Source organism: Callithrix jacchus, chromosome 10 (genome assembly GCF_049354715.1).
Source record: "Callithrix jacchus isolate 240 chromosome 10, calJac240_pri, whole genome shotgun sequence".
In the NCBI taxonomy this organism is placed as follows: domain Eukaryota; kingdom Metazoa; phylum Chordata; class Mammalia; order Primates; family Cebidae; genus Callithrix; species Callithrix jacchus.
The window spans coordinates 128,572,713-128,598,225 of NC_133511.1; the positions used below are offsets into that span (position 1 = coordinate 128,572,713).

The following is a 25,513-nucleotide window of genomic DNA, read 5'->3' on the forward strand; positions in this document are numbered from 1 at the left end:
TGTATCCTGGAAATAGGAATTACAGGCACTCTCTACACAAGCAAAAGTAACACCAGTTCTTCACCGTGGATGCTTTCAGTCTCTAAGTTGGAGACACAAACGCACTTCAACAGAATTACTCACTCCGAGTCATGAAGTGTGTCCTTCGCCCAGCACTGTACCTGTTTACTTCATTTATATATCAAGACAACCCAATAACTTATTTAGCATCCCCAGTGTTTACCTGAACAAATTGGCCCAATGAAGGAAATAAACTCAACTATGTCACTTAGAAAAAGCAAAAGAACAAAGAAAAACTGGCTTCAATTGGGTGCTCTAATTGAAAGGAAAAAGCACTAACTAAACGAAATGTGACTTAATACACTCACTGTGAAGCTACTCACATCTGCGGTTACTTGGGACGCACCACGAAGTTTTATGGAAATTCTTCTTCGCACCCCTGGCAGGTGACGGAAATAATGCTGCGTGAACAATGGGACGGGAACATCATGTGGCAGGTCCACATGAATACCAGGCAGTAAAAACAGAGGATTTGCAAGAGGAGATTCTGAACCAGGAGCCAAAACATACCACAGAAATACAAGACAAAGGAGAGGACACAGATGTCTTTCTAAATCTTTGAGGTTTACAGCTTTCTAGTAAACTATCAGGAGTATGATGTTTTAATCCCATCTTGTTTTCATCTTCAAAAATAGGTACACACTCACCCTCGCACACAGTTACTTGCTCAATAATTGTCTTAAACCTGAAATGTATCTTTTTTTTTTTTTTTTTTTTTTTGAGACAACAGCACACTTTGCTGCCCTGGCTGGAGTGCAGTGGTGTGATCACAGCCCACTGTGGCCTTCATCTCCCAGGCTCACAAGGTCCCTCCACCTCAGCCTCCTGAGTAGCTGGGACTGAAAGTGTGCACCACCACTCCCAGCTAATTTTTTTTAAATCTAGAGTAGAAACTTTAATTTTTTTTGAGGCAGAGTCTTGCTCTGTCGCCAGGCAAGCAGGTCTTGGTAAGGTGCCCAGGTGGGTCCCAAGCTTTTCAGCTCAAGTGATCCTCCCAGATGGCCTCCCAAAGTGCCGGCATGACAGACGTGAGCCGCCATGCCCAGGCCGGTTTGTCTTTATAGTAATAGAGTTGTGTATTTAACTCCATGCAAATCAAAACTAAATCTATGTGTTTTGCAGGCCACAGAAGCTTTACATCCAACAAAAACTATAGAAAAAAATTTTTAAAGACTGAGAAATATATGTATTTTATTTATACTCCTCTATATCTTTATGATAGCAATAATAGTGACTCTGTAGTTACAAAAAGAGGCAAAGAATTTTTTGTTGTTGTTTTTTTGTTTTTTTTTGAGACGGAGTTTCGCTCTTGTTACCCAGGCTGGAGTGCAATGGCGCGCCTTCGGCTCACCTCAACCTCTGCCTCCTGGGTTCAGGCAATTCTCCTGCCTCAGCCTCCTGAGTAGCTGGGATTACAGGCACGCGCCACCATGCCCAGCTAATTTTTTGTATTTTTAGTAGAGACGGGGTTTCACCATGTTGACCAGGATGGTCTCGATCTCTTGACCTCGTGATCCACCCGCCTCGGCCTCCCAAAGTGCTGGGATTACAGGCGTGAGCCACTGCGCCCGGCCAAGAATTTTTTAAAAATCACTGGGAATAGAGATCACTGGAGATGTCCACCATGCCACCTGGTAGTATATTGTTACTGTCTGTTACCGACACCTTTGAGTAGGATGGAACTGGTTTTTGGTTGGATGACACTTTATTCCATGAACATCAGGCTTAACACAATTGTGTTTAATCAAAAACAAATTAACTTCACACAGAATCTTAAAAAGGACTTCAAAATTTATGGTACATTACCTTAATGAAATACAGGTAAAACTATTTACAAAATTCAAAATGGTTCCTTCTTTCTATAATGCAGACAGGTATTACTCTAAACACCTATCTCATAAATCACTTACAAGTATATAAAACACACGAAGACCCTCGCTACCGAGATTTGACTCATGCATCTCACGTTTCAGTGTCTTTCACCTTTCATGGACAAGTGTATGAGCCATGCACGCCTGCTACAAGAGGACTTGGGCATGTGTTCTCACACCAGCACTAGAAATGAAGACACGGCATCAATCGATTTGAGTTGAACAACATCAACATTCGCGTTTCAAAAAATTTAACACTTTTTCAATCCAAAAAAGTGTATTTTGAATGTAATTAAAACCACAAAAATTCCGTGTCACCCTCCTTTTAAATGTCAATAACTGGTCCATTTTACGTCTAGATTACTCTGTAGACGATGCTGTGATTCAGTGTCGTTTCTGAAAGTGCTGGTGCCCTATTCCTTTCTCTAATCCTCCAACGTTTACTTAAATTTGATTTTGCTTATTTTTCCCATTAACTGCATTTGAAAACATCTTTTAGTATGAACTGTTTTCTATGTTATTCCACATTTATGACATCTGTAGGGTTTCTCTACAAATTCTCTGAAAGTTGAGTCAGCTGATGCAAGTTTCCATCCAGTATAAAATGTAATTGTAACTTTGTTTTCAGAAGAAACACTCTTGTGTGCTCTGCAGGCTTGTTACATGAAAGGGCTTTCAAGAGTCATTACATTTATAATATCTTCATTAAGTTATTAAGAAATTATTATTAAAAACTCTGATGTAAAGTAAGACGTGACCATATACTAAAGGCTTTGCCTATTTTTATACATTTTTTTTCTCAGGTATGAATGCTTTCATGTACAGTCAGATGTGAGAACTGGGTAAAGGCTTTGCCACATTTTTCACACTTGTAGGGTTTCTCTCCAGTATGAATTCTCTTGTGTACAATGAGGTTGGAGGACTGGGTAAAGTTCTTTCCACATTCTTCACATTTGTAGGGTTTCTCTCCAGTATGTGTTTTCCTGTGTTTGGTAATGTCCGAGAACCACATAAAGACTTTGCCACATTCTTCACATTTGTAGGGTTTCTCTCCAGTATGAATTCTCTGATGTACAATAAGGTTGGAGGACTGGGTGAAGTTTTTTCCACACTCTTCACATCTGTAGGGTTTCTCTCCAGTATGGGTTTTCTTGTGTTTAGTGAGGTCTGATGACTGCTTAAAGATGTTGCCACATTCTTCACATGTGTAGGGTTTTTCTTCAGAATGAGTTCTCTTATGATTAGACAGGCTGGAGCAAGTTCTGAAGACTTTCCCACATTCTTCACATTGGTAGGGCTTCTCTCCGGTGTGAATCCTCCTGTGTTCACTGAGGTGTGAGGACTGGGTGTAGGCTTTGCCACATTCCTCACACTTGTATGGTTTCTCACCAGTGTGAATTCTCTTATGTTTAGTAAGATCTGAGAACCACCTGAAGATGCTGTCACATTCCTCACATTTGAAAGGTTTCCCTCCAATCTCACTTCTCTGATGTTTGGAAAGATTTGGGTTGTGGTTAAAAGCTTTGTACCATGTTTCACATTTGGAGAGGTTCTCTCCAGCAAGAAGCATCTGCTGATTAGAAAGGCTAGAGCAGGAGATAAAGACAGTGCTGCACTCTTCATACTTGTAGGGTTTTCCCTCAGGACCACGCTCATGGTCAGTAAGGGGGGAGCACGGGTTAAATACTTTGCCAAATTCCTGACATGTGTAATGTTCCCCTCCAGTGTAAATTCTGTTTTTAGTAAGGACTGAGCAAGTTTTAACAACTTCGTCACATTCTTTACACATGTAAAGTTTCTCTCCAGTGTCCGTGTTCTCATGTCCCATAAAGTGTGAGCACTGGTTAAAGGTTTTGCCACATTGTCTACATTTTTGGAACTTTCTTCCAGTGTGAATTTTCTGATGCTCAGTTAGGAATGAGAACATTTGAAACGATTTGCCACATTCTTGACATTTGAAAGGTTTCTGTCCAGTATGACTTATATTGTATCTATGTAAATTTGAAAAATCATTAAAGATTTTAACACACTCACTACATTGAAAGATGTTGCTATGGGTAGTTGATGAACACTGGTTAAGTCCATTGTAATCTTTTTGCAACTTATACTCATCTAAATTTCCCCAGTCTTTCCTTAAATGTAAATTATCAAGGCCACAATTTCCATATCCTTCCAGTATTGACTTTGGGAACGCATCTTGTATGCTCTGCTCTGGCAAAAAGTCTTGGGTAAAATGAGAGGACATAGCTGAAATAAATAAATAAATAAAAGTTACCCCACTTACCAGAAACAGATGAAGACACTTTATCAGTCTAATCTATAAAATAATACTGAGTATATTAGCAAAATGGCACAAAATACCACAGGCCCTAATTTCTTTGCAAACATATAAATGTAACAGTAACTAGTGAGAAAAAGCATCTGAACTCTAAGAACACTTCAGAGTTTGCGGCACAGCAGGTGAGCACAATGCGAAGAGCCACATAAGAAGAAGAAAAAAGAGCTTTGTTGCGTTCCCCCCACGGCCCCTGCTCCTCCGCAGTAAGCATAATGCCTTTAAGAGTAAACCCCCAACTCCTGGCTTCTCCTTCCAAAGAGAAAGAAAATACCAGTATAGGTATTTTCACTTTTGGCCTTTTCAAGCTTTGGCAAAGACTGGTTTCTGCCCCTCAGGAGATGGAGTGCTGAAAGAAATGGGGGTCCTCCGAGTGACAGGCTGGGCCTGCTGAGACCAAGAGGAAGTCCCCGTGACAGCGGCAGGAGGGCTGCTGCAGCAGCAGCAGCAACAGGAGGATCAGGCGACTACACGCCACTAAGAAGAAACCTGAGAAACCCTCTTTCACCGAAAAGTACACACACAACTCCACATAAGACACACCCTCAGAACGGGCTTAAGAGGCTGCTAGAATCTGGGCCAGTTTGTTCTGGACTTCCACCCCAGCAGAAAGCCACATCATAAGGGCTGTGGCAGGAGGCTCTTTGTTCATGCCTGAATCTCAGCCAAAGAGCACATTTACAAAGTGTAAGGTTAATGTGGCGCAATCGAAGAAATAAAAAGAGTTCAGAAGTCAACCCTAAAACGAGGGAGATGCATAAATTAACTGAAAAAATAAAATTATCATTTGAACAATGCTCAATGCGCGAAAATGGGAAAACACAAAACTAAGTAAAATTAGGAAAATGAGTATACCAAGGAAAAGATACAAACTATAAAAACAGACTGAGAAACTGAAGGTAGGAAAGGAAATAATTACTGAGAAATTCTCAAAACTATGAAAACACATTAAAAAAACAAGAAGCTACACACATCAACTAGCATAAACAAGAAGGGACATAAGGCACAATATAAGCAGTTTCAAAAGTCACAGAGGAGAAAGGAGTCTTGAAGGCGGCAAGTGAAAAGCAATGTGTCATTTATCAGCATGCTCTCATGAGATTACCACTGAATTTGTCCACAGAATCCTCAAGGCCAGGCTGGGCGTGGCGGCTCACACCTGTAATCCCAGCACTTTGGGAGGCTGAGGCAGGCAGATTGCTTGAGCCCAGGAGTTCGAGACAAGCCTGGGTAGCATGGTGAAATCCCAACTCTACAAAAAACACAAAAATATTAGTCATGCATGGTGTTGTACTTGTAGTCCCAGCTACTCAGGAGGCTGAGGAGGAAGAATCACCTGAGGCTGGGAAATTGAGGCTGCAGTGAGCCATGATCACACCACCACACTCCAGCCTGAGTGACAGAGTAATGTAATCAGGTTTCTGGGGTGCTGGTGAGGCACAGCGCCCCTGAGAGAATGTTGTAGGTTCTTGGTCTCTGCCCTCTCAGGAATGAGAGAGGGGACCACAGCAGGTGCATGGTAAGCTCGTAAATACCGAACCCAAGAAGTGTTGCAGGAAGGTGATTTTATTTAGGTAGAGAAAAGAGGGGAAGAAAAGGAGGAGACAGAAAAACTTCCACGAAAAGTGTGGAAGGGGACTCCAGAGGGGAAATCCAGGATGGAGAAAAACAGCTTCCACTGTTCGTGGAAGGAGATCCAAACATGGAGTCCAAAGGGGTGTGGAAGAAGGGGACTTTTAACCTGGGAGGAACCCCCACCTTCTCTAAGACCCCAGGCCAATGAAAGCAGTTCCTCAGAACTTTGGCTGGAGTGACTGACTTTGATTCTTCCCACCGGCAGGAACTGTTGAATCTCCCGGATGGAGAGAGATGGGAGGGGGCACGGCACTGGGAAGTTCTTCCCCTAAAATTACACCCCCTCGCGGACCTGCTAAGAGAATACATTCCCTTGGTAAGACTGTCTCAAAAAAGGGACAACCTGAAGCAAGAAGGGAACTGGATGAGATCATCGAATTGCTGAAAAGAAAACTTCCAAGCAAGAATAATATAACCAGTGTCCCACAAAGTAATAAAAAATAAAGACATTCTAAGATAACCAAGGGCTACACATGTCAAATAAGAAATGGAAAAAGGAATCCTTCCCACGGAAAATAAAGTGATGCTAAGAAATAATACATCATGGTCAAAATACAGAAATACATGAAAAAGTTACGCATGCACAGGAAACTCAAATCCTGTGGTGCTATAACAGTGGTGCAGAAATCACTTTCAATTATCCAAAACTGGAAAGATAAAAGCAGAAAAACAATCATAAATATGTGTTAATGGATGCACAACATTAAATGATTTAGTGATATCAGTAACAAAGTTGAGGGCAGATTTAATAAGAAAGAATTTTTGTAGCGCCTGTAATCCCAGCTACTCGGGAGGCTGAGGCAGGAGAATCGCTTGAACCCAGGAGGTGGAGGTTGCAGTGACTTGAGATTGTGCCACTGCACTCCAGCCTGGCGAAAGAGAGAGACTCTGTCTCAGAAAACAAAAACAAAACAAAATTTTTATATACAACTAAAGTTAAGTATTTACCAGTATAAAATGTCTTATTATAATGGTAAGATGTTTAATATAATTTCCACGGTAATACAAGAAAATATGCTGCTAAGAAAATATCTACACACAAAAGAAAATTAAAAAGGAGTCAAAGTTTATTATTATACAAAGTACAGGACACAAAAGGGAGAGAAGGAAAAAGCTACAAGAATCAAGGAAAGGGGTACAGTGACTAAAGTGCATCTTTCATTTCAGTAAACTGTTTACTTAGGGTCAGTTCATCAAAAGGCATGTTAAATCATTTAAAACCAAACCAAGACCAAACGACAGCTAATCTACAAGAGACGCACTTGAGATCTAATGATAGAAAGACTGAAAGTGGCAAGCTGGAAATACACATTTCATGCAAATGTTAATGAAGGGAGAGCAATTACATGATGCAAAATACATCTCAAGTCAAAAACTGTCGTACTTCATAAAACATACTTTAAGTCAGAACTCACAAAAAACAAGAACATAAAACAATGAAAAAAAGGAAAATAAACTGGGAACCTACGACAAACGTGTGTATATTTGTATAGATATTTGGGTATTGACATATCCTCCTACTATATTGCTATTTCTTGCTTCAATTTTGCAGGTTCTTTATAAACAAATAATTATAGCATCTAAGCAAGAAATAGCAATAGAATAGTAGTATACTTCTCTTTTTTTTTTTTTTTTTTTTTTTTTTTTTTCTTAAAGATGGGGTTTCACCATGATAGCCAGGCTGGTCTTGAACTCCTGACCTCAGGTGATCCACCCACCTCAGCCTCCCAAAGTGCTAGGATTACAGGCGTGAGCCACCACGTCCGGCTTAATACTAGCATGCTTCTACAACCCACTTTCAATAATGAATAAAGCAGCAAGCCTTAGTAATTGTATGGAGGACTTGCAAGCACTACCAAATAATTACACCTCACAGACACAGAGAGAACACCCCACACCACACCGGCACACTCTTCCCAAGAGCTCAGAAGACATCCAGGATACACCACCTGGACAAAATAAGTCTTAACAAATTTCAAAAAACTGAAGTCTTCCTCATTATTACATATGACCAAAATGAAAATACACTGGAAATAACAAAAACAAAAAAAATTCATAAATATATGGCAATTAAAAAACATATTTGAGCATGCTCTTGGTTCAAGGGTTGAAATACTTAATATTGCAAAGATGGTCACACCATCCAATGCATCTACAAACTCCATGCAATCTCTCTCAAATTTCTAATCCGATTCCTGCAGAAATAAAAGCAACAACCCAACAATCACAAGACATCTCAAGGGACCATAAAACACCCAACAATTTTCAAAAAGAGGAACAATGCTGGAGGTATCACACTGCCTGATTTCAAAACACATTATGAGGCGACTGTAATTAAAACAGATTGGTACTGGTACAAAGATACACAATTAGACAAAATTGTAGCACAGATTTAAAAATGAAACACAGGGAAATAAAACTGTAAAACAAATGTAACAGCTAAAATATGGAATTTATTTAATATCATGATGTAAACCAATATTTCATGAAAGAAGTCACAGAAAAAATATATAGCAGAAAAGTAGCAGAGGCATTATTTGAAGAAAAACATGCTATTAACTTTCCAAATTTCAGTAAGATTAAAATGTTACTAACCAAGAACACTTGATTGAGAATAATTTTACTTCAAAAGAACAAGGGAAAAATAAAGACTTTTCCAAAATAAATAAAAAGATAAGGGCCTTCACTGCCACTAGTACAGTTCTCTAAGAAATGCTAAAGGTTGGGTAGGCATGGTGGCTCATGTCCATAATACCAGCTTTGGGTGGGCCAAGGCAGGAGGATTGCTTGGGGTCAGGAGTTAGGAATTAGCCTGGCCAACAGAGCAAGACCCCATTTCTATAATATATTAAAAAAACGACTGAAAAGACTCCATTATGTTAAAAATACAGTGACGCTAGACAGCATTATAAAACCATCTGAAAATACCAACCTCTCTGTTAAAGGTGGGTACGTAAGCAGATATATAGTACTTTACTCTCACATGACAGTGTAAAAACTCAGGGTTCGACTATATCTGAAAAAATATCTGCATGTATCTTTGCTACCACACACAAAATATATGATTTGTTACGTTAACAGCACACTGGAGGGTGTAAAGAGTTACGGTTTCTGTATTCAATGAAGTTGTGAGATTAAAATCTGTATTTATCCTTTGAAGGTGTTCTATGTACTCTCCATTTTTCAAGGTCATCACAAAGAAAATACCTTGATACAGTCTGCAAAACAAAATGAGCACAAAATGAAAGGACAGCACACAAACACCAACGCACCAAATGATGAAGGCAGTCAGAGAGGAAATGAGGGACAGCACACCCACGAGAAGGGCAGAAAACAATAATCCAGACGGTAACAGGAGCTTCATTTCCTTCAGACGCTATTTTAGACATAAATTAAGCTACTTAATGAACAGAAACAAAACAGCTGAACCAATCAAGAACAATATGCTCTCTACGAAAGACTCTAGCCTTAAATAGTAAAACAGGCGGAAAGAATTAAAAAGAAATTCCATGCAATTAGTAACCACAGTCAGGTGGGGTGGTCACCATTACATCTGACAGACACAATAATACAAGGGGACAAAGATTAAGAGCATCTAACGGTGACTGTGACCATTAATCAGGAATCTGCAACTGTTCATCTGTCTACATTTCGGTCTAACATCAGGGCTCCCAGATACATCAAGCGGATATGGAGAGATGTGAAGCAAAACATACACAGTAAAAAAACAATCATCGACTCTAAGACCCCATTTTCAACACAGAATAGAAAATTCCACAGAACAGTAAGAAAGCCTGGGCAACACTACCAACCAAACAAACTTAACAGACATGTACAGAACTCTCCGGTCACGGGAAGCGGAATCTGCTATATTCTCGGCTGCACATAGCGCCTTCTGTCAGAACACATGGCGACTCCTTGAGACTGAAGTCACACAACGTGTTTTCTGACCAAAATGTAACTACACTAGAAATCAAAAGCAAAAGTGAAACTGGCAATGCCAAAAACGTGTAACACCCTTGAGCATACACATTCTTGCTCAATGGTCAGATAATTCCATGTGTGTTTTTTAAGATGCCAGCACTGCCCACATTGATGTACACATTCAGTGCAATCTCTATCCAACTGCCTGCCAGTGGCACTTTTTGATTCTTCTAATCCTAAAATGAGTGTAAGAACAATAACTAGCCAAAACTCTTTACACAGAGGCATTATACTTTGATTTCAAAACGTACAAAAAGCTATAAAAATAAAACAATGTGGTACTGACACAGAGACAGGTAACTACATGATGAAACGGAACAGACTCCAGAAATAAACCCTTGTGGATAAAACCAAATAATCTTCCACAAGGTCTCCATGATCACACAATGGAGAAAAGATTCCTTTCAACAAATGATGCTAAAAACTAGATATCTACAAGGAAAAATGAAGTAATATTCTTCCTTGTACCATATTCAAAAATATTTTAAATGAAATACTTAAACATAAAAATAGAATATAACTGTTAGAAGAAAACATAGATCAAACGCATAAGCTCAAAAATAGAACAGAAAAACTGAACTATATCAAACTTCAAACTTTCTGCAAATCAAAGAAAACAATGAGTGAAATGAAAATGCCACCTAAGAAATGGGAAAAAATTACTTGCAAATCACAAATATGATAGGAGTTAATACTCAGAGTATGTAAGAAACTTTCACAACTCAAAAACAAAAATTAAGTAACTTCACTTAACAACAGATGAAGGACTGACTGAAATCTCTGCAGAAAAGATATGGAAACGGCCGGCAAGCACTTGAACGAATGCCCAGATTACTCACTGTAGAGAAATGCAGAACAAAATCGCAAGGAAGGTATTCCTCACAGCTATTAGAATGGCCACTGTTAAAAAGATCCAGATCTGTCAAGGATGTGAAGACACTGAAAACCACGTGAACTGCTGGCAGGAAACAAAGGACGCAGCCACAAAGACAGACAGCACAGGCCAGGCGCGCTGCTCACACCTGGAATCCCAGCACTTTGGGAGACCGAGGCGGGTGGATCACTGAAGCCCAGGAGTTCGAGGACCATCCTGGACAACATGGCAAAAGCCTGTTCCTATTAAAAATACAAAAGTTAGCTGGGTGTGGTGGTGTGCACCTGTAGTTCCAGGTACTCTGCAGGCTGAAGGGGCAGGATCACTTGAGCCCATGGGGCAGAGGTTGCAGTGAGCTGAGATGGTGCCACTGCACTCCAGCCTGGGTGATAGAGTGAGACTCTGAAAAAAAAAATAACATAAATGTCCCTCAAAAACTTAAACATGGAATTATATGATCCAGCAATCCTACCTCCCGGTCTCTATCAAAAGTACACAAAGCAACTCAGATCTTGGAAGAGATATTTACACACCCATGTTTATTGTGCTAGTACTCAGAAAATTCAGATGGGGGCAGGCTCAAGTGATGAACACACACAAGGAAACGTGGCATATACATACAAGGAAACGTGGCATATACATACAAGGGAACACTATGCAACCACAGAAACAGTCATGGAATCACAAAACACCAAGAGAGGTGTTGGTCATGACATCCGCTATGAAACAGCGATGCACCGTTAAAAAAGAATTTGCCTAGATAACTACAATACTCAACTGTGACTGTGTAATCATGAAAAGCAGGTATTCTGAATCACCGGCACGCAGTGCACAGCAGTCAAATTTCAGAGAAAATGCACTACAATCATTAATGAAAGATTCTACCGAGAACATTTTAATGACTAACGAGAAGATACTAAAGGTAATTTTTATTGTATGTTTACTATACTGATGCTGCTCTTCTGCAAAATGAAAATGCTGCCATCCAACTTTCAGAAGCAAGGAGTGACCTCATATTTCTAAATAGAGAAAAGTACAAATCACGTAAAATATGCTGAGAGGCACTGACATATAAAATAAACATTTGGGAATAAATCATATTACCATTTATACAGACTGGAGAAACAGGATAAAACGCTATGACTTCTTTCTGCAGCAGTCATTCAATAAATATGGAGTGCTCACTAAAGAATTTAATTCAGACAGAACATGCTAATTTCTAGCATATCGTTCTGAAGATGAGACTTTGAAATTACAGATAAATTTGAAATGGAACAAAAGAGAAAGTGAAAACGACACAGAAAGGCGGTGAAATAGGTGGGCCGGCTTATATTAACCCCAGCAGCAACAAAAACGTGTCGGTCTGCTGTGGACGAGAATGCCTTTCCCAGAGAGCGGGCTCCACAGCTCATGCCTATAATCCCAACTACTCAGGACCTCGGGGGCAGAGGCTCACTTCAGCCCAGAAGTTCAGAACCAGCCTGGGTGATACAGAGAAACCTCATCTCAAAAAAAATGCCCGTAACGGAGCTTTGGAATCCAAGGAGGGGGCTGTACAATTCTGCTAGAGACCAAGACTACAGATCCATTGAAAATTACCAAAATTCCAGGGCCTTTTTCATAGTGATAGAAAACATAATTCAAAAATTTATATGGAATTGCAATAAACTTGGCATAGCCAAAGCAATCTGTAGGAAAAAGAACAAGGCGAGAGGCATAATATTTTCTGAGTTCAAACTACATTGTAAGACCACAGTGGTAAGAACAGGATGGTGGGTGAGCAGAGAAGAAAACCGGCACAGAGACCGATGGAACAGAACGGAGAGCCCAGAATTCAACTCCCGCATAGCAACTCAGCTCATCTTCCACAAGGGCGACAAGAACATACAATGCAGACAGCATAGTCTCTTCCACGCTTGGTTCTGGGGAAACAGAATACCCACCGTCAAAATAGTGAAATAAGTAATCTTTCTTACCCCATACTCAAAAATTAGCTTGAAATAAAGACTTAGACGTAAAACATGTATCCTTAAAAACTCTAAGAGAAAGCCTCTTTGCCATTGGTCTTGGCAATGTATGACACCAAAAGTACGGCAACAAACGTAAATATCAACAAGCTGGAGTGCATTAAACTAAAGGCTTCTGCACACCAAAGACGACTTACAATCAAGCGTTTGGATGTTAGAATGGCGAGTATCAAAAATAACTCATGTATTAGGACTTTCCAAAAGTAATTGTGGTTTTTGCCCTTTAAATGGTAAAAAACACACTTAACTTTCACCAGCCTAATAACAATGTTGACAAGGATGTAGAGCAAAAACAATTCGGTAGTCATTGGAAAAGCAGGAGGGAGGCCACTTACAAATAAAGAGATGTAAACCCACCCTACAGTGCAGCGATCCCACTCTGTGTATCACTGAAGGAAATAAAAGTGGTACTTTGAAGAATTATCTGCTCACTCAAGTTCACTGCAACATTATTCACAATTGTCTACATAGAAAAACAACCTAAATGTCTGTGGATGCTGAATGGAAAAAGAAAATATGATATAAATAGATAATAGAATATTACTTGGTCATAAAAAAGGAATGAAATCCTGTCATTCAACACCATGGATGACTCTGAAGGACATGATGCTGAATCGTCTCAGCCAGGCCCAGAAACACAGGACATCTGTAATGGCTGAACTCCCAGGAGCAGAGGACAATGGTGGCTGCCAGGGCCTGGAGTTGGGGAAAATGAGATGTTGTTCAAAAGGTCCAAACTTTCAGTTGTAAGATGAGTGTTTGGCGAATCTAGTGAGTCATGTTATGAATACTGCTGATAATGTTTTATGCTTAAAATTTGCTGACAGCAGACCTTAAGTGTTCTCTCTGCAAGGAAAGGTGATTATGTGAAGTAACGTAATTGTTCCTTAATGTGATTGCACTAATTATTTCACAACGTATACACATATCCAATTATTACACTGTACACAATGCATACACAATTATTTCTAAAATAATCTGTTATACATATGCCCATATATATACACACACCTGTATGTGTGTGTGTGTGTGTATATACACACAAATGGACAAAAAAAAATAATGATTTAAATAAACAGACTATTACTCCCCCATAAAAAAGAATGAAATCCTATCATTTCAACAGGATGTTGATATATGATACATACGCATACATGATATATCCACACACATATAAACATACACACACATAGATGCACAAGAATGACACAGTCCTGATAAGCTTCATACTAAAAAAGAGGAAATTATAAAATGATAATCTTGTAACTATTACAGTTGGACACTGGGGAATATAGAGTTCAAATGACCAACCTCAGTTCATACTAAAAAAAACACAATTTTGAAGTAAAATAACCAGATTATCTCATATTGGGGCAGATGCTTCGTGTTTGGGGAAAATGACTGAGTATAACTTTCTGTAGACTCCCATGTGAAACCTCTGAAGGATACAAAATCATAAAGCCGAAAACACACATCTCTGTTTGCGGGACTTGTGGAGTTTCCGAAGCAAACACCATCACCACCCCTCTCACACATTTCAGACCTGATGCAAAAGCGGAAATGAAGAAACATTTCACACAGAGTTCCTCAACAATGTGCAGGGACATGCCCGTTCTCAAAAGCAGAGGCCAAGCAAGCAGTGAGACCACACAGGCCCTTAGTCGGCAGGAGGAGCGCTCTGATGTTTATTGTGACCTGAAGGAAGATGGCTACCTGGGAAGCGGAATCTGGAGAAAATATAAGAGAATAAGACAGAAGACGCGCCGAGGGGACAGCCAGAGAAAGAACCCATCTCTACTGGAGTGGAGCTTCCCAAGCCACATGTTAAGGTCTGGCTTCCTCCGCAGCCCCTGGACCTCTCACCTGGATTACCTGCTTTGTTAAGTTCCACCCACCTGGATGTCCATCAGCTGCCTCCCGTCTCTTCAGATTCCATGGTGCCTTTCTTTGCTCCAGGCAGGTGATCAGGCCTGGCTTAGAGACAGTCAGACCTGTTTTATTAGAAAAAAGGGACATTATGCTGAAATTCGCCAGTTACCAACCTTGTACTATGCTTAGTAGAGTGAACATTGTAGAAGATTCTAGAAAAGTAATCCAGAAATGATTCCTGATGTAACCGTTAGAATTGTCAGTATTTTAAATCTGTGGGGTCTTAGCTTCACCACTCAGTACTGCTGAATCGAAAATCAGTGGTGGAAATTTGATTTTAACATGCGGGCAACAATATTTCACGCCACTAAATTTCTGGAATTACCACTACAGTCAAAGATACATATCAGCTGAAAAAAAGAGGAAGGTTTATGGGAAGATGAACCACACTTGGACGATTTTTTTTTTTTACGTCAACAAATCCCCATGTTTTTCTTAAAAGCAGGGATCTGAAACTCATTCATGCAACGCAGAAACTCCCAAAAAAACATTCTGCAAAGGAACGGAAGGAACTCTGTAGGGCTTCTGAGGAGTCACGCCTCGAGGTCATCCTCACCGATGGAGAACAAGTTTCTGTAGTTCTCTAGCATCACATCTCTGTACAGATTCTGCTGAGCGGCGTCCAGGAATTTCCACTCCTCCAGGGAGAATTCTATGGCCACATCCCTGAACGTCAACACTTTCTGAGGAAGAAACAACAATAAGAACAAACACTTACCACGTGGCTTTGGGCAGGTTCTTAATTTGACTCCAGGTGAAATGAGTGTGTGAAGAGAACTGCTTCTGACTTGTACGAGTGGCGGGAATTATACCGTAAGGTGATTTTTAGCCCAAGAATTTTCTCTAACGTACTCTAGCTGCGGAAACAGAATCGCATAAGACCCACACAAGCAGTGTACACGGAGTACTCTTCTGTAGGATAAAGTGTAAAATCAAGGGCATCAACAACGGCATGTCCACTTTTGAGTGCCACGTTTCCATCACATGAGTAAGGCGTGTCTATTTCTCAGACTGGAGAGTCATGGAGAGTCAGAAGTTACCTCTCAAATTTAATGTGCCCAATAAACTAGAGGTCTCATGCAGACTCTGCTTCAGCACACCTGAGCAAGCATGAGCTTCTGAATTTCTAACATGCGCACAGTGATGCCAGCTCTTTGGGTCCAAAGCCAGTATTTTGTCAGACATCCTGTAAGAGGCAGAGCCTGAGTTTATCCCAGTTTTTATGAACGATAAACAGAGATGAGATTCTTTACCTTCTAAAGCAAGGCATATGCAAAAACAGAATCTAAGAAGCAAAGAACTTTCAGATTAAATGTGATTATTTACATACATTAATTAGTAAATCTCCTCAACGTACTTAACAATAGAGAAAAAATAATTAAAATCTACAATGGAAAAATCTGTCAGAGAGCTCTTTAACCAACTGAATAAGATGAACACCACCTGTCATAGGACAGATTTTTATCATGTGCCAATGCACAGAGGAGACATATTGCTGGTGTGATGCTGGCCAAAAAGTGAACTAGAGTCTGAACTAATCATACAGAACAATCAGTTTTATGCCCAGTTGAAGAGACAAGTCTCTCCCATGTTCTGTAACCCCTTTCCTTTTCTTCTTGACACGGAGTCTCGCTCTTGTCAGAGGTTGGAATGCAGTGGCATGATCTCGCCTCACTGCTACCTCAGCCTCCCCGGTTCAGGCAATTCTCGTCCCTCAGCCTCCTGAGTAGCTGGAACTACTGGCATGTGCCACCACGCCCAGATAATTTTTGTTTTTTGTTTTTTGGTTTTTTTTTTAGAAGAGACAGGGGTTTCACCATGTCACCATGTTGGCCAGGCTGGTCTCGAACTCCTGGCCTCAAGTGATTCACCCGCCTCAACTTCCCAAAGTACTGGAATTATAGGCGTGAGCCACTGTGCCCAGCAGGAATCTCTAATAGTGTAATTAAACAGTCTTTCTTTAGCACTCTAAAAAACAAGTGTCTTTTCATTTTTCTCTTTTCCAGAATGTTCTGAGTTATTCTGGGCAATAAATGCCATCTGGTTTAAATGTTTATTTTCTTAACGCTGTTCTGCATACAACTGATGGAGCATCCAGATGAAACCTAAATGGTGTATGTTTCCCTTCTTCGCTGACATCCAAAAACCACTCCCCATCCTCACAGGAATCTTGCGTATCCACACCTCCCCATGTTCAGTGCCACAAAGTGAACATTTTTAATACTGCAGATCATGAAGTCATGGAGAGAATTCTTCATGGCACAGAAGAAGTCAAGGTGAAGAGAACACAGAGAAGGCTTTGGTATTTAGAAAAGAAACATTTTCAGCGACCCTTCATTATTATAAGAAAAAAAAAGTAGTTGAAACAAACTTATCACACAGAAACACCGCAAGCAGAAAAGTAAAGCCTTCCAAATTCTAACACGTGACATTTCAGGAGCAAAAGCAGACACAACCCCTGACCTGAGATGCATTTACCTGAGCACCAGCCATTTCTCTCTCTTTCTCCTGCTTCTTTGGGGTTTCCTCTTAGGTAAGATTCTCTGGACAAATCACACCTGCGTCATGAGAACATGCCTTTAAAGGTGTCAGCGCAACCCTTTCACCTGCCACCACCACACCCATCAACAGGAAGACCTAGAAACACAGGAAAAGGCCACGCTTTTCTGTTCTTTATTGAAGAGATTCAGGAACAGTAAACTTCTCCCTGGACGTCAAAATATGAGTTTCTCTTCCTGCTCTCAGGCGCCCTCCCCGCCACAAAGAGCAGCAATTCTGCTACAGCAACAGGAACGTAAGCTGCACTGAACCGCCCCTCTGAAACCCAAGCCGAGGAGGCCCTGTGACCTCCCTTTGGAATCAAGGCTGAACTCAACTCTCACAAAAGCATCTGAATCCCCTCGTAACTGACTGGTCACACCTCAGAATCCCGTGAAGCATGTGACTCAAAGAGCACTGGTGCTTCCACCCAAACCAACAGAATCTGCGGGGAGGGCATTTTTTCGAGTTGCCCATGTGATTTAATCAGAAGCCAGCTGAGAACCATTTAGCTAAGCCCAGCTTCTCAAGCTTCAACGTGCATAGAAACCATTTGGTAATTCTGGTCCCACTGTGGGTCCTGTGCTTCTGAAGATGGCCAAGGGCTCACGGGCTGGACTGGTTAACAGTTCTGCCATTGACGGTGACGTTCGCGCTCAGCTAAAGGAAGCGACCCCTGCACAGGCCCTGACGCCCAGCCCTCTTACCACCGCACAAGCTCTTTCTGGTGCAGATGGAGACGGCCAATCTCCACCCTGAAAGATTACGTTATTTTCTGGCTCTTTACAGTTTTCCAGGGCTGGAGAAGGAAGCACTGTCTGAATCTGTCTCCGTTTGGAAAACTGGGCACACATATGAATGCAGTGTCCATGAAGCAGGCACTGTGTGCTCAGAACATGTGCCAGAGCACGTGTGTTAACGCCCGTCACAGCGTGGGTGATGGTGCCAAGTATCCGGGAACTCTCAAGATATAGACCAACAGCCCAGGCTTTGTATTTCTTTTTCTGTTTTTCTATCGTTGACTTTTCAAAAGTGTATAAAGTTCCATGTGGACCAATGGAGCGGACGCAGAGAGGTCGAAGTCCAGTGCGGAGGCATTTTCCACCGCCGTGTTTACATTCACTTTCCTGTGGCTTGTGAGGCACCTATTAGGCCCACAGGACTGAGAGACAGGCTGCTGTATGCAGTACCTCCAAAAGCACTGGTATTAGTAAAAAAAAAAAAAAAAAAAAATTAAGGCCCCAAAACAGACAGTGCTTTGATCCCATTTATCTGCTTTGGGGTTTCAGAAAATTATGAATATCAGTTCTGGAGAGGCAGCAGGAGTCACCACCCAAAACTCTGATTTAACTGGGTAGCTAACTCTATCGGAAGAGATTCCAGGGTGAGGCCAGACCCGGGTGAGGCTGGAGGAGGGGCAGTCCGGGCATGTCTGCGTAGGGAGAGGGCACTATGCAGATTCTGATCTCTGTGCTACTAAGTATTTACAATTCTGTTTTTCCTAAAATTGCCCCCCAAAAATTTAAATCTCAGGGTTTGTAGAATGTTAATCTATGTGAGCCACTTCCCTGTCTATTTTATCACATAAAATAACAAGCAACTTAACCAAAACCTTTAGAATTTTCTAGGACATATATGTTAGAAGCGATTTAGTTTTAGCAGGGCAAAAGCAACAGAAATAATGATATCACCACCTTTTCTGTCTATGGATGTCCCTTCAACTGGTGGCATCAGAACTCACAGCAACCACAGGAGGAAAATGGCCTAAAAGAAGCCTCAGCCCCTGTGACCACTCCCTTCTTTGTGCTAATCCCTGAGGCTGAATTCAATTCTTTATCCAGTTACTGGAAACGGAGAGTTTCTGGTCTGCAAGCCACGACTGCCTTCTCTGTTTTTCTAATGCTACACACGATGGAATCAACCAGTTTCAATCTCCAGATCTCATTTTTGTTTTTTACTCAAGTATCGGAAAACTGGAGTCATTCCCATCTGGATACCAAGGAGGTTTCTTCTTGGAGGGGAGGAACACACCCTGGGTGACTCATTCCTCTTATTCTAAGACAGAAGCACAGACAGCTCATTTTGTCATCCTGCGCCCGTCTGCACAGCGCACCTGGGGACGGATGTCTGAAAGACCAGGTGCGGGGGACAGAGCTCCCGTGACCCTGCGTGGGCGCCCTCTGCGAATCTATGGCGATCCAGGCAGGAGAGACACAGGCGGACTCTGAGTAGAAAATGGAAAAATTGGGTAGTGAATTTTCTTCGGATATTAAATATAAGTATCTCAGTATGAATAACTTTAATATACCCGTCATGATGTAGGTGGTATTTAAAAACTCTTTGTAACTTTAATTCAGTTACAACACTTTATATTTCAAAAGAATGAATAACATTGATATTAAAATTACTATGTAAGGGTTTTTTTCCAAAATAAATACTATGCCTTTATGTTCACATTATTGTAGAAAACATTGTTTAATTTAAATGGATGCAAGTTGTCTACTAAAAATGGCATATAACTCTGCTAGTTGTTCCTAAGTAATAAATAGAAAAGAAGGTGCAGCCGCAAACTCCCCAGTTTAGCTGACACGCTCAGCTGCCCTTGCTCTGGCAGTCAGGGTAAGGCCCTCAGCCTCCAGACCTGAAGCAGCCACTGCGGACGACCAGCCTTTGTCCAAGGCTCTCGCATCCTGTACCCTGCAACCCTCTGCATCGCTGGACTCAGTCCTCAGCTTGGCGCTCCACTGCCGCGTACTCTTCATTCTAAGCAAATCTGTGTCTACTTGAAAAGACTGAAAATGGAAAAAAATAAATGTCTGCCAAATCAAAAACAAAAACTAAGCCATGGTTCTCAGGCCCTACACAAAGACAATCCTGAATTAAAAGAATGACAAAAGCCTCAGTGACCTGTTTCAGTGACTTACATGTATTTCAGAAGAGCAGAGAAACAACTTGCAGATCAAAGTGTCCTAAAGTAAATCTTTTCAGAAATGGGAGACGAAAACAATCGTTTCCTTATTTTTGAGTGAGAGAATTAAGCCTCTTATTTCTCATTTGTATTTGTTCTTCCAACAGCCAGGTCTAGGGCCATGGTCCTGAAATTCTGAACATCCTAATTCCAGCAGGCACTAGATTCACGCACTGAAGGGGTGGGCGGCCTTGGGCACAGCAGGTGCACATAAAAGGGGTTTGTGGGCAAAACAAATCGAGAGAGAAAGGTGCTCCCCAGGATGCAGCATGGCAAAGAGTGCCAAGTCAACGGAAAAACCGGCTGTGCCACAGACCACGGCCCGGGCGGGGCTGTGTCCCTGCAGGCCGAAGAGAGCACAACTGGGGGACCCAGAGTTGGTGGCAGACATAGGCTCCTGCAGCAGATTCCGTTTCTGGGGCTGAGGACACACCAGGGGTCCTGAAGGCACCTGTGTGGGTTTTGGGTGGGAAATTCTAACTCCAAAGGTGCTGTAGTGAAACTCCTGAAGGGGATGCCTAGTCTGTGAAGCGGTGTGGGCAAGGCAGCGTTCCTGAGTGGGTGGGAATCCTGATGACAGCTTGGGAGGACGCTGTCTGTGGTAAGCACCTTTTCCCTCCAAGTTCTCAGTCCCCTCTCACCCTCAGGGACCCAGAATCACAGGACAAGGTGCAACGTGATGGCCTACGTGCAGAACACGGCCTTGCTTTCCCAGACACCCAGAGTCTCCCTCCACCCCCGGCCTGAGATGCCTTTCTCCTGACTCGAAATGTGTGGCGTTTGTCCAACCCCAACCAGTTCTTCAGCACCAACTGACTGCCTAACTTTTCTTTTCTTTTGAGACAGAGTCTCGCTCTGTCGCCCAGGCTGGAGTAGTGTTGCAATCTTAGGTCACTGCAACCTCCACCTCCCAGGCTCAAGCAATTCTCATGTCTCAGCCTCTCGAGTAGCTGGTATCACAGTGGTGTGTTTTTACTAGAAATGGGGTGTCACCAAGTTGGTCAGGCTGGTCTCCAACTCCTGGCCTCCAAGGGCTAGGATTACAGACATGAGCCACCACACCCGGCCAAGTGTGCGGTATTTTAATTGTGACACCACTTAGAGCCAGCTCAGACCCCCCAAGTTCAGGACTCAGTCCTACAACACTGCCCCACCCCAGATGCCAGTCACAAGCCTGGGACACCCACTTATACTTCTGACCTACCGTCTATAAACTGGGTACTTCCATAACCTCCTGTCGAGTTCAGTAATTCAATAAAACTACTCAAATAACTCAGCAAAACACTGTACTTACATTTACTGGTTTGCTAAAAAAGATACATATCGGTAATGTGGAGAAGAGCTGCGCAGAGCAGGGGAAAGCGATGAGGAAGGAGGAGTGCCTCAAGGATTCTGGCCAAGAGTCCTGAGGAACAGACCTGCTCCTTCCTTGTGTTCTCCAGGAACAGCTGAATCAAGAGAAACCCGTTTCTATGAAGATTCAGATGACATCCCCTTTGTTACTTACCACATAGCCAGATACAAACGCTTGAAAATTCCCATATTTTTTCCCCACATAAACGATCAGCTGAACAATTCCATCTGCAGTGGTCAAAACAAAACACTTCTCTATCAAAATCTGCAAAAATCTCTCTCCTTCCGACAAGCCCCTCAATTGTGACCTACCCTCAATCTGAGCCAACATACAACCCCACTTCTTGCCCCTCCCAAGAACACACTGATTTCAGAGTAAAACATTCCGGGATCTAGAATCTGCTTTCGCCACCCTCTATCTTGTCCTCTCTTCTCCCTATAAAAACACATAAAAGCCCTTGTCTGATAGCTGGTACCTTCTCCCTGCTGCAATCCTCCTTTAGAATTAAGTAACTTCCTACCTAAAGCTCCATTTATTTTATTTGATGAAGTCAGGAAACAGCCCCAGGATAACAACACCCACACCCAGGAAGACCTCCCCAGCTCCCATCCCAACACCCACACCCAGGAAGACCTCCCCAGCTCCCATCCCAACTCCAGCTGCATTGCCTGTGCTCCCCAAGGCTCCCGGGCTCTGTAGCTTCTATGTAGAAAGGCTCCTTCCATGGTTGCTGTGAGCAAGCTGGGGCACCCGCAGGGGAGGCTCTTCAGGAGGAACGAGCTAGGCAAGGGGTGTCTAATCTGCGGCGTCCCTGGGCTACAGGGGAAGAACTGTCTTGGGCCACACATGAAAGACACTAATAATGACAGCTGATGGACTGAAAACAAACAAATCACACAAAACTAATCTCATGTTTTCAGAAAGTTTATGAATTCGTGTTGGGCCACATCCAAAGCCCAGGACGGCGTGCAGCCCAGGACCGCGGGCCGGACAAGCTTGAGCCAGGCCTTCAGTTGCCTTCTTTTGCAGGCTCAATACTGGCCTTAGCTTGGAGTCACTGTTCTTGGGGTCAACTTCCCCATCAGGGTTATCCACTTCGTTTTAAGTAAGAAAATACCCAGTGATGAAAACATCCAACAAAATCACTCAGTGTTTACAGAAGAAAAGGAAACTGTAGGGCACTCACACTTTTCACATCAACAGAAAAAGCAAAAGTGTTTATTGCTTTCAAACAATGGACTTATTATTTCCGTAACAAATCAAATAGTAAACAATGCCAGTGAACACTTTTAGAAGTGCTAAGTTCATCTCCTACAACTTAGCATACACTCCGAAATCTGGAGCAAGGATATAAAGCAGAGATACTCACTCCAACAAACTCACCCTGCAGAAGGAGGGCCTAATGTTTTGATGAATCTCTGTAACTCACCAAGTAGTCTACCATAGTATTTTGTAGAAAATGTGAACATTCTCCACAGCTATCAGAGAAGCATTTTATTTTCCCTGGTAGCATTCCCAAAGCTAAGCCCTGGGATTCTGCTGGAAATCATTTCCCAAAAAAGAACAGACCCAAGTAACTTTCTACATTTAATCACTCTGGAGAAGGGAAAGCTACACGACTAGATATTTAATTTTTTTTCTGAAATGGACGTACGTACTTCATGGCCTTTGTAAGTATTTTCTTACCTTTCAGGCTCTACTGATAAAATGCAAATTTACGATTAAAAAACCAAAGTTGCAGTAAGTGAACAAATTATGTGAAGGTGACAAGAAGGGCAGTGGTAGTGCTGACTGCACCAGGCGCGCCTAATGACTTACGCCACGTCAGGCTGTTCTGTTACTGGGGAGAGCCTCCCACCTCCATGCTGTTCACCACAGAGCTCAATGACCCCTCCCACGATACACTGCACTGCGCCCCACTGAGCGGCCCAGGTGAATTCTGCTTTACAGGTTTTTGCACCACCTCATGGGGGTGGGTTTTTCTTGTCCTTTGAAACGCTTTGCCTCCCTTCACGAATCTGAGCGAGTCCAAAGGGCAGAAATGATTTCAGTCTTTTCCCCCTGACAGCAACATCTGATTGGCTGATCAGCAATGCGTCTCCAAGGATTGAAAGCTGGGTTGGGTGAAGACCATCTTAATGTCCCAAGTGGTTACCTCTTTAGAGGAAGAGTGGACCAGATTTCTCTCAGCCCAGGGAATCCAGCTGCTCCCTGGAGAGGCCACATTTCATACCTCAGGCTGTCTGAGAAGAAATAACCCAGGGGCTGAAATTCACCAGATGCTCCAGCAGACAAGGCCATGGTGGGCATCTTGTGTTAGCCCCAGACAATACTGAAACCCAGGGAAAACTCCAGAGGGTGGCTAAGAACAAATCACCCTGGAAAGCTTCCAAAGTGGAACCTCAAACCAAAGGCATTCTGATAAGGTGTCTGTGCCAAGGGAAAATAAAAAGGAGGAGAGAGAGGCACAAAGATTTTTTTACAACAGTGTCAGGGATGATTCTCTGCTTTCCTGTCATGTGGAATGATTACAAACAGAAATGTCTTAAAAAGTGCCATCCAGGCCGGGCACGGTGGCTCACGCCTGTAATTCAGTGTGAGCACTCTGGGAGGCCATCGCGGTAGATCACATGAGGTCAGGAGTTCAAGACCATCCTGGTCAAGATGGCAAAACACCGTGTCTACTAAAAATACAAAAATTAGCCAGGTGTCGTGGCACATGCCTGTAATCCCCAGCTACTCGGGAGGCTGAGGCATGAGAATCGCTTGAACCCAGGAGGCAAAGGTTACTGTGAGCTGAGATCGCACCACTGCACTACAGTCTGGGCGATAGAGTAAGACTCCGTCTCAAAAAAAAGAAAAGAAAAGAAAAAAGTGCCATTCAATGCATTGTGAAAAAAATGATTCATTAAAATACTGTGTCTAAAATTACAGCCAAGGATGAATAGTCGATAACGTTGTGAACTAGAAAGGGGAAATCAGCATTTGGAAATGTCTGGAAGAAACAGGAAATTTAGGATTTTGCAGCAGGCCTGAAGAACGTGGTGGTGGTTTTGAGACCCTGCTTGAAATACATTTGGAAAGTGCAGGGAAAAACCAGGTTTCTGTGGAGTGTTAAAGTAATCAAACAGCAGGCAACCCAGCTTAAGCGGCTCTAGTGCTGTGGGTTAAGTTAAAAAAGAAAAAAAAAATCTAACTCAGATGCGTTCCTTGCAAATGACTATCTTGCAGAAACAAAATTCAGGCTTCATCCACCACGAACCTCTAATTAACCTCTGACTGCATGACCAGAAAATTTCAACCTAGAAAGCTCAAATCCAGAGACGACATAACTGTACCCAACTAATGAATGAATGTGCTTTGCTTCCTCATGCACCTGATAAAAAGCCTTTCCTTCAGGGCCGGCTGGTGGGGCGGCCAAACCAAAAAAATATGGCTGGGTCCTCTGCCATCCAGGAACCTCTCTTCGCTCAAATAAAACTCTAATTTCTGCAAGGACTCCCTCGGGAGAAAGAGGACCGGGCCCCACAGGCCACAGGTCATCGTCCTATGCACAAACCACACGCGGAGCCGGGATTGGCCCTTCCTGACTCGGGGAGACGCGGGTCTGCGGGCGAAGAGCTGCCGGGGGAAGAGGGGTCTGGGCTCGGGCCGAAGCCGCTCTCCAAGGATGCGCCGGGACGCGCGGGGCTGGGCTGGCCGCCATGGTGCGGCTGGAGGGGCCTCGGGACCGCGGAGCCCGGAACCCGCCAGGGCAGCCCGGTTCCTCCCCAGCCGGTACCGCGGGTTCCAGCCCGCCCCCCGCCGTGTCTCAGGAGGCCTGGCCGCTACACTCACCATCTCCTGGCTTCCAGGGAGCCTCCGTTTCACTTCTGGCTCTCCCGGTGCATCCGGGTCACAGGGCCAACGGCAAGCCAACGACGCAGAGCTGCGGGGAC

The 25,513-nt window shown here is 42.7% G+C and overlaps 1 protein-coding gene across 8 annotated transcripts; it reads right to left on the reverse strand.

The window, feature by feature from the left end:
• Positions 1-1,746: 1,746 nt before the first annotated feature.
• ZNF195 (zinc finger protein 195) lies at positions 1,747-25,513 on the reverse strand. Of its 8 annotated transcripts, XM_035263694.3 has the most exons (7): positions 25,413-25,513; positions 19,367-19,477; positions 17,194-17,273; positions 15,272-15,398; positions 14,682-14,777; positions 5,372-5,518; positions 1,747-4,178 (listed from the first exon to the last, which is right to left on the reverse strand). In XM_035263694.3, the coding sequence occupies exons 3-7, from the start codon at positions 17,206-17,208 to the stop codon at positions 2,731-2,733; spliced, it is 1,833 nt and encodes a 610-aa protein (XP_035119585.1). In that variant the 5' UTR covers positions 17,209-17,273; positions 19,367-19,477; positions 25,413-25,513; the 3' UTR covers positions 1,747-2,730. The 8 variants fall into 8 exon arrangements, with proteins under 8 accessions (XP_035119585.1, XP_003734376.1, XP_078197876.1 ...); XM_003734328.6 differs by lacking the exon at positions 19,367-19,477; XM_078341750.1 differs by lacking the exon at positions 19,367-19,477 and having other exon boundaries at positions 17,194-17,292.

Coding starts and splice junctions, on each gene's coding strand:
- ZNF195 (XM_003734328.6), bottom strand. Junction 14,778..15,271: donor CAGAAACTTGTTCTCCATCG/GTGAGGATGACC, acceptor CTAATAAAACAG/GTCTGACTGTCTCTAAGCCA. Junction 4,179..5,371: donor TTCTGTGGACAAATTCAGTG/GTAATCTCATGA, acceptor TATTTATTTCAG/CTATGTCCTCTCATTTTACC.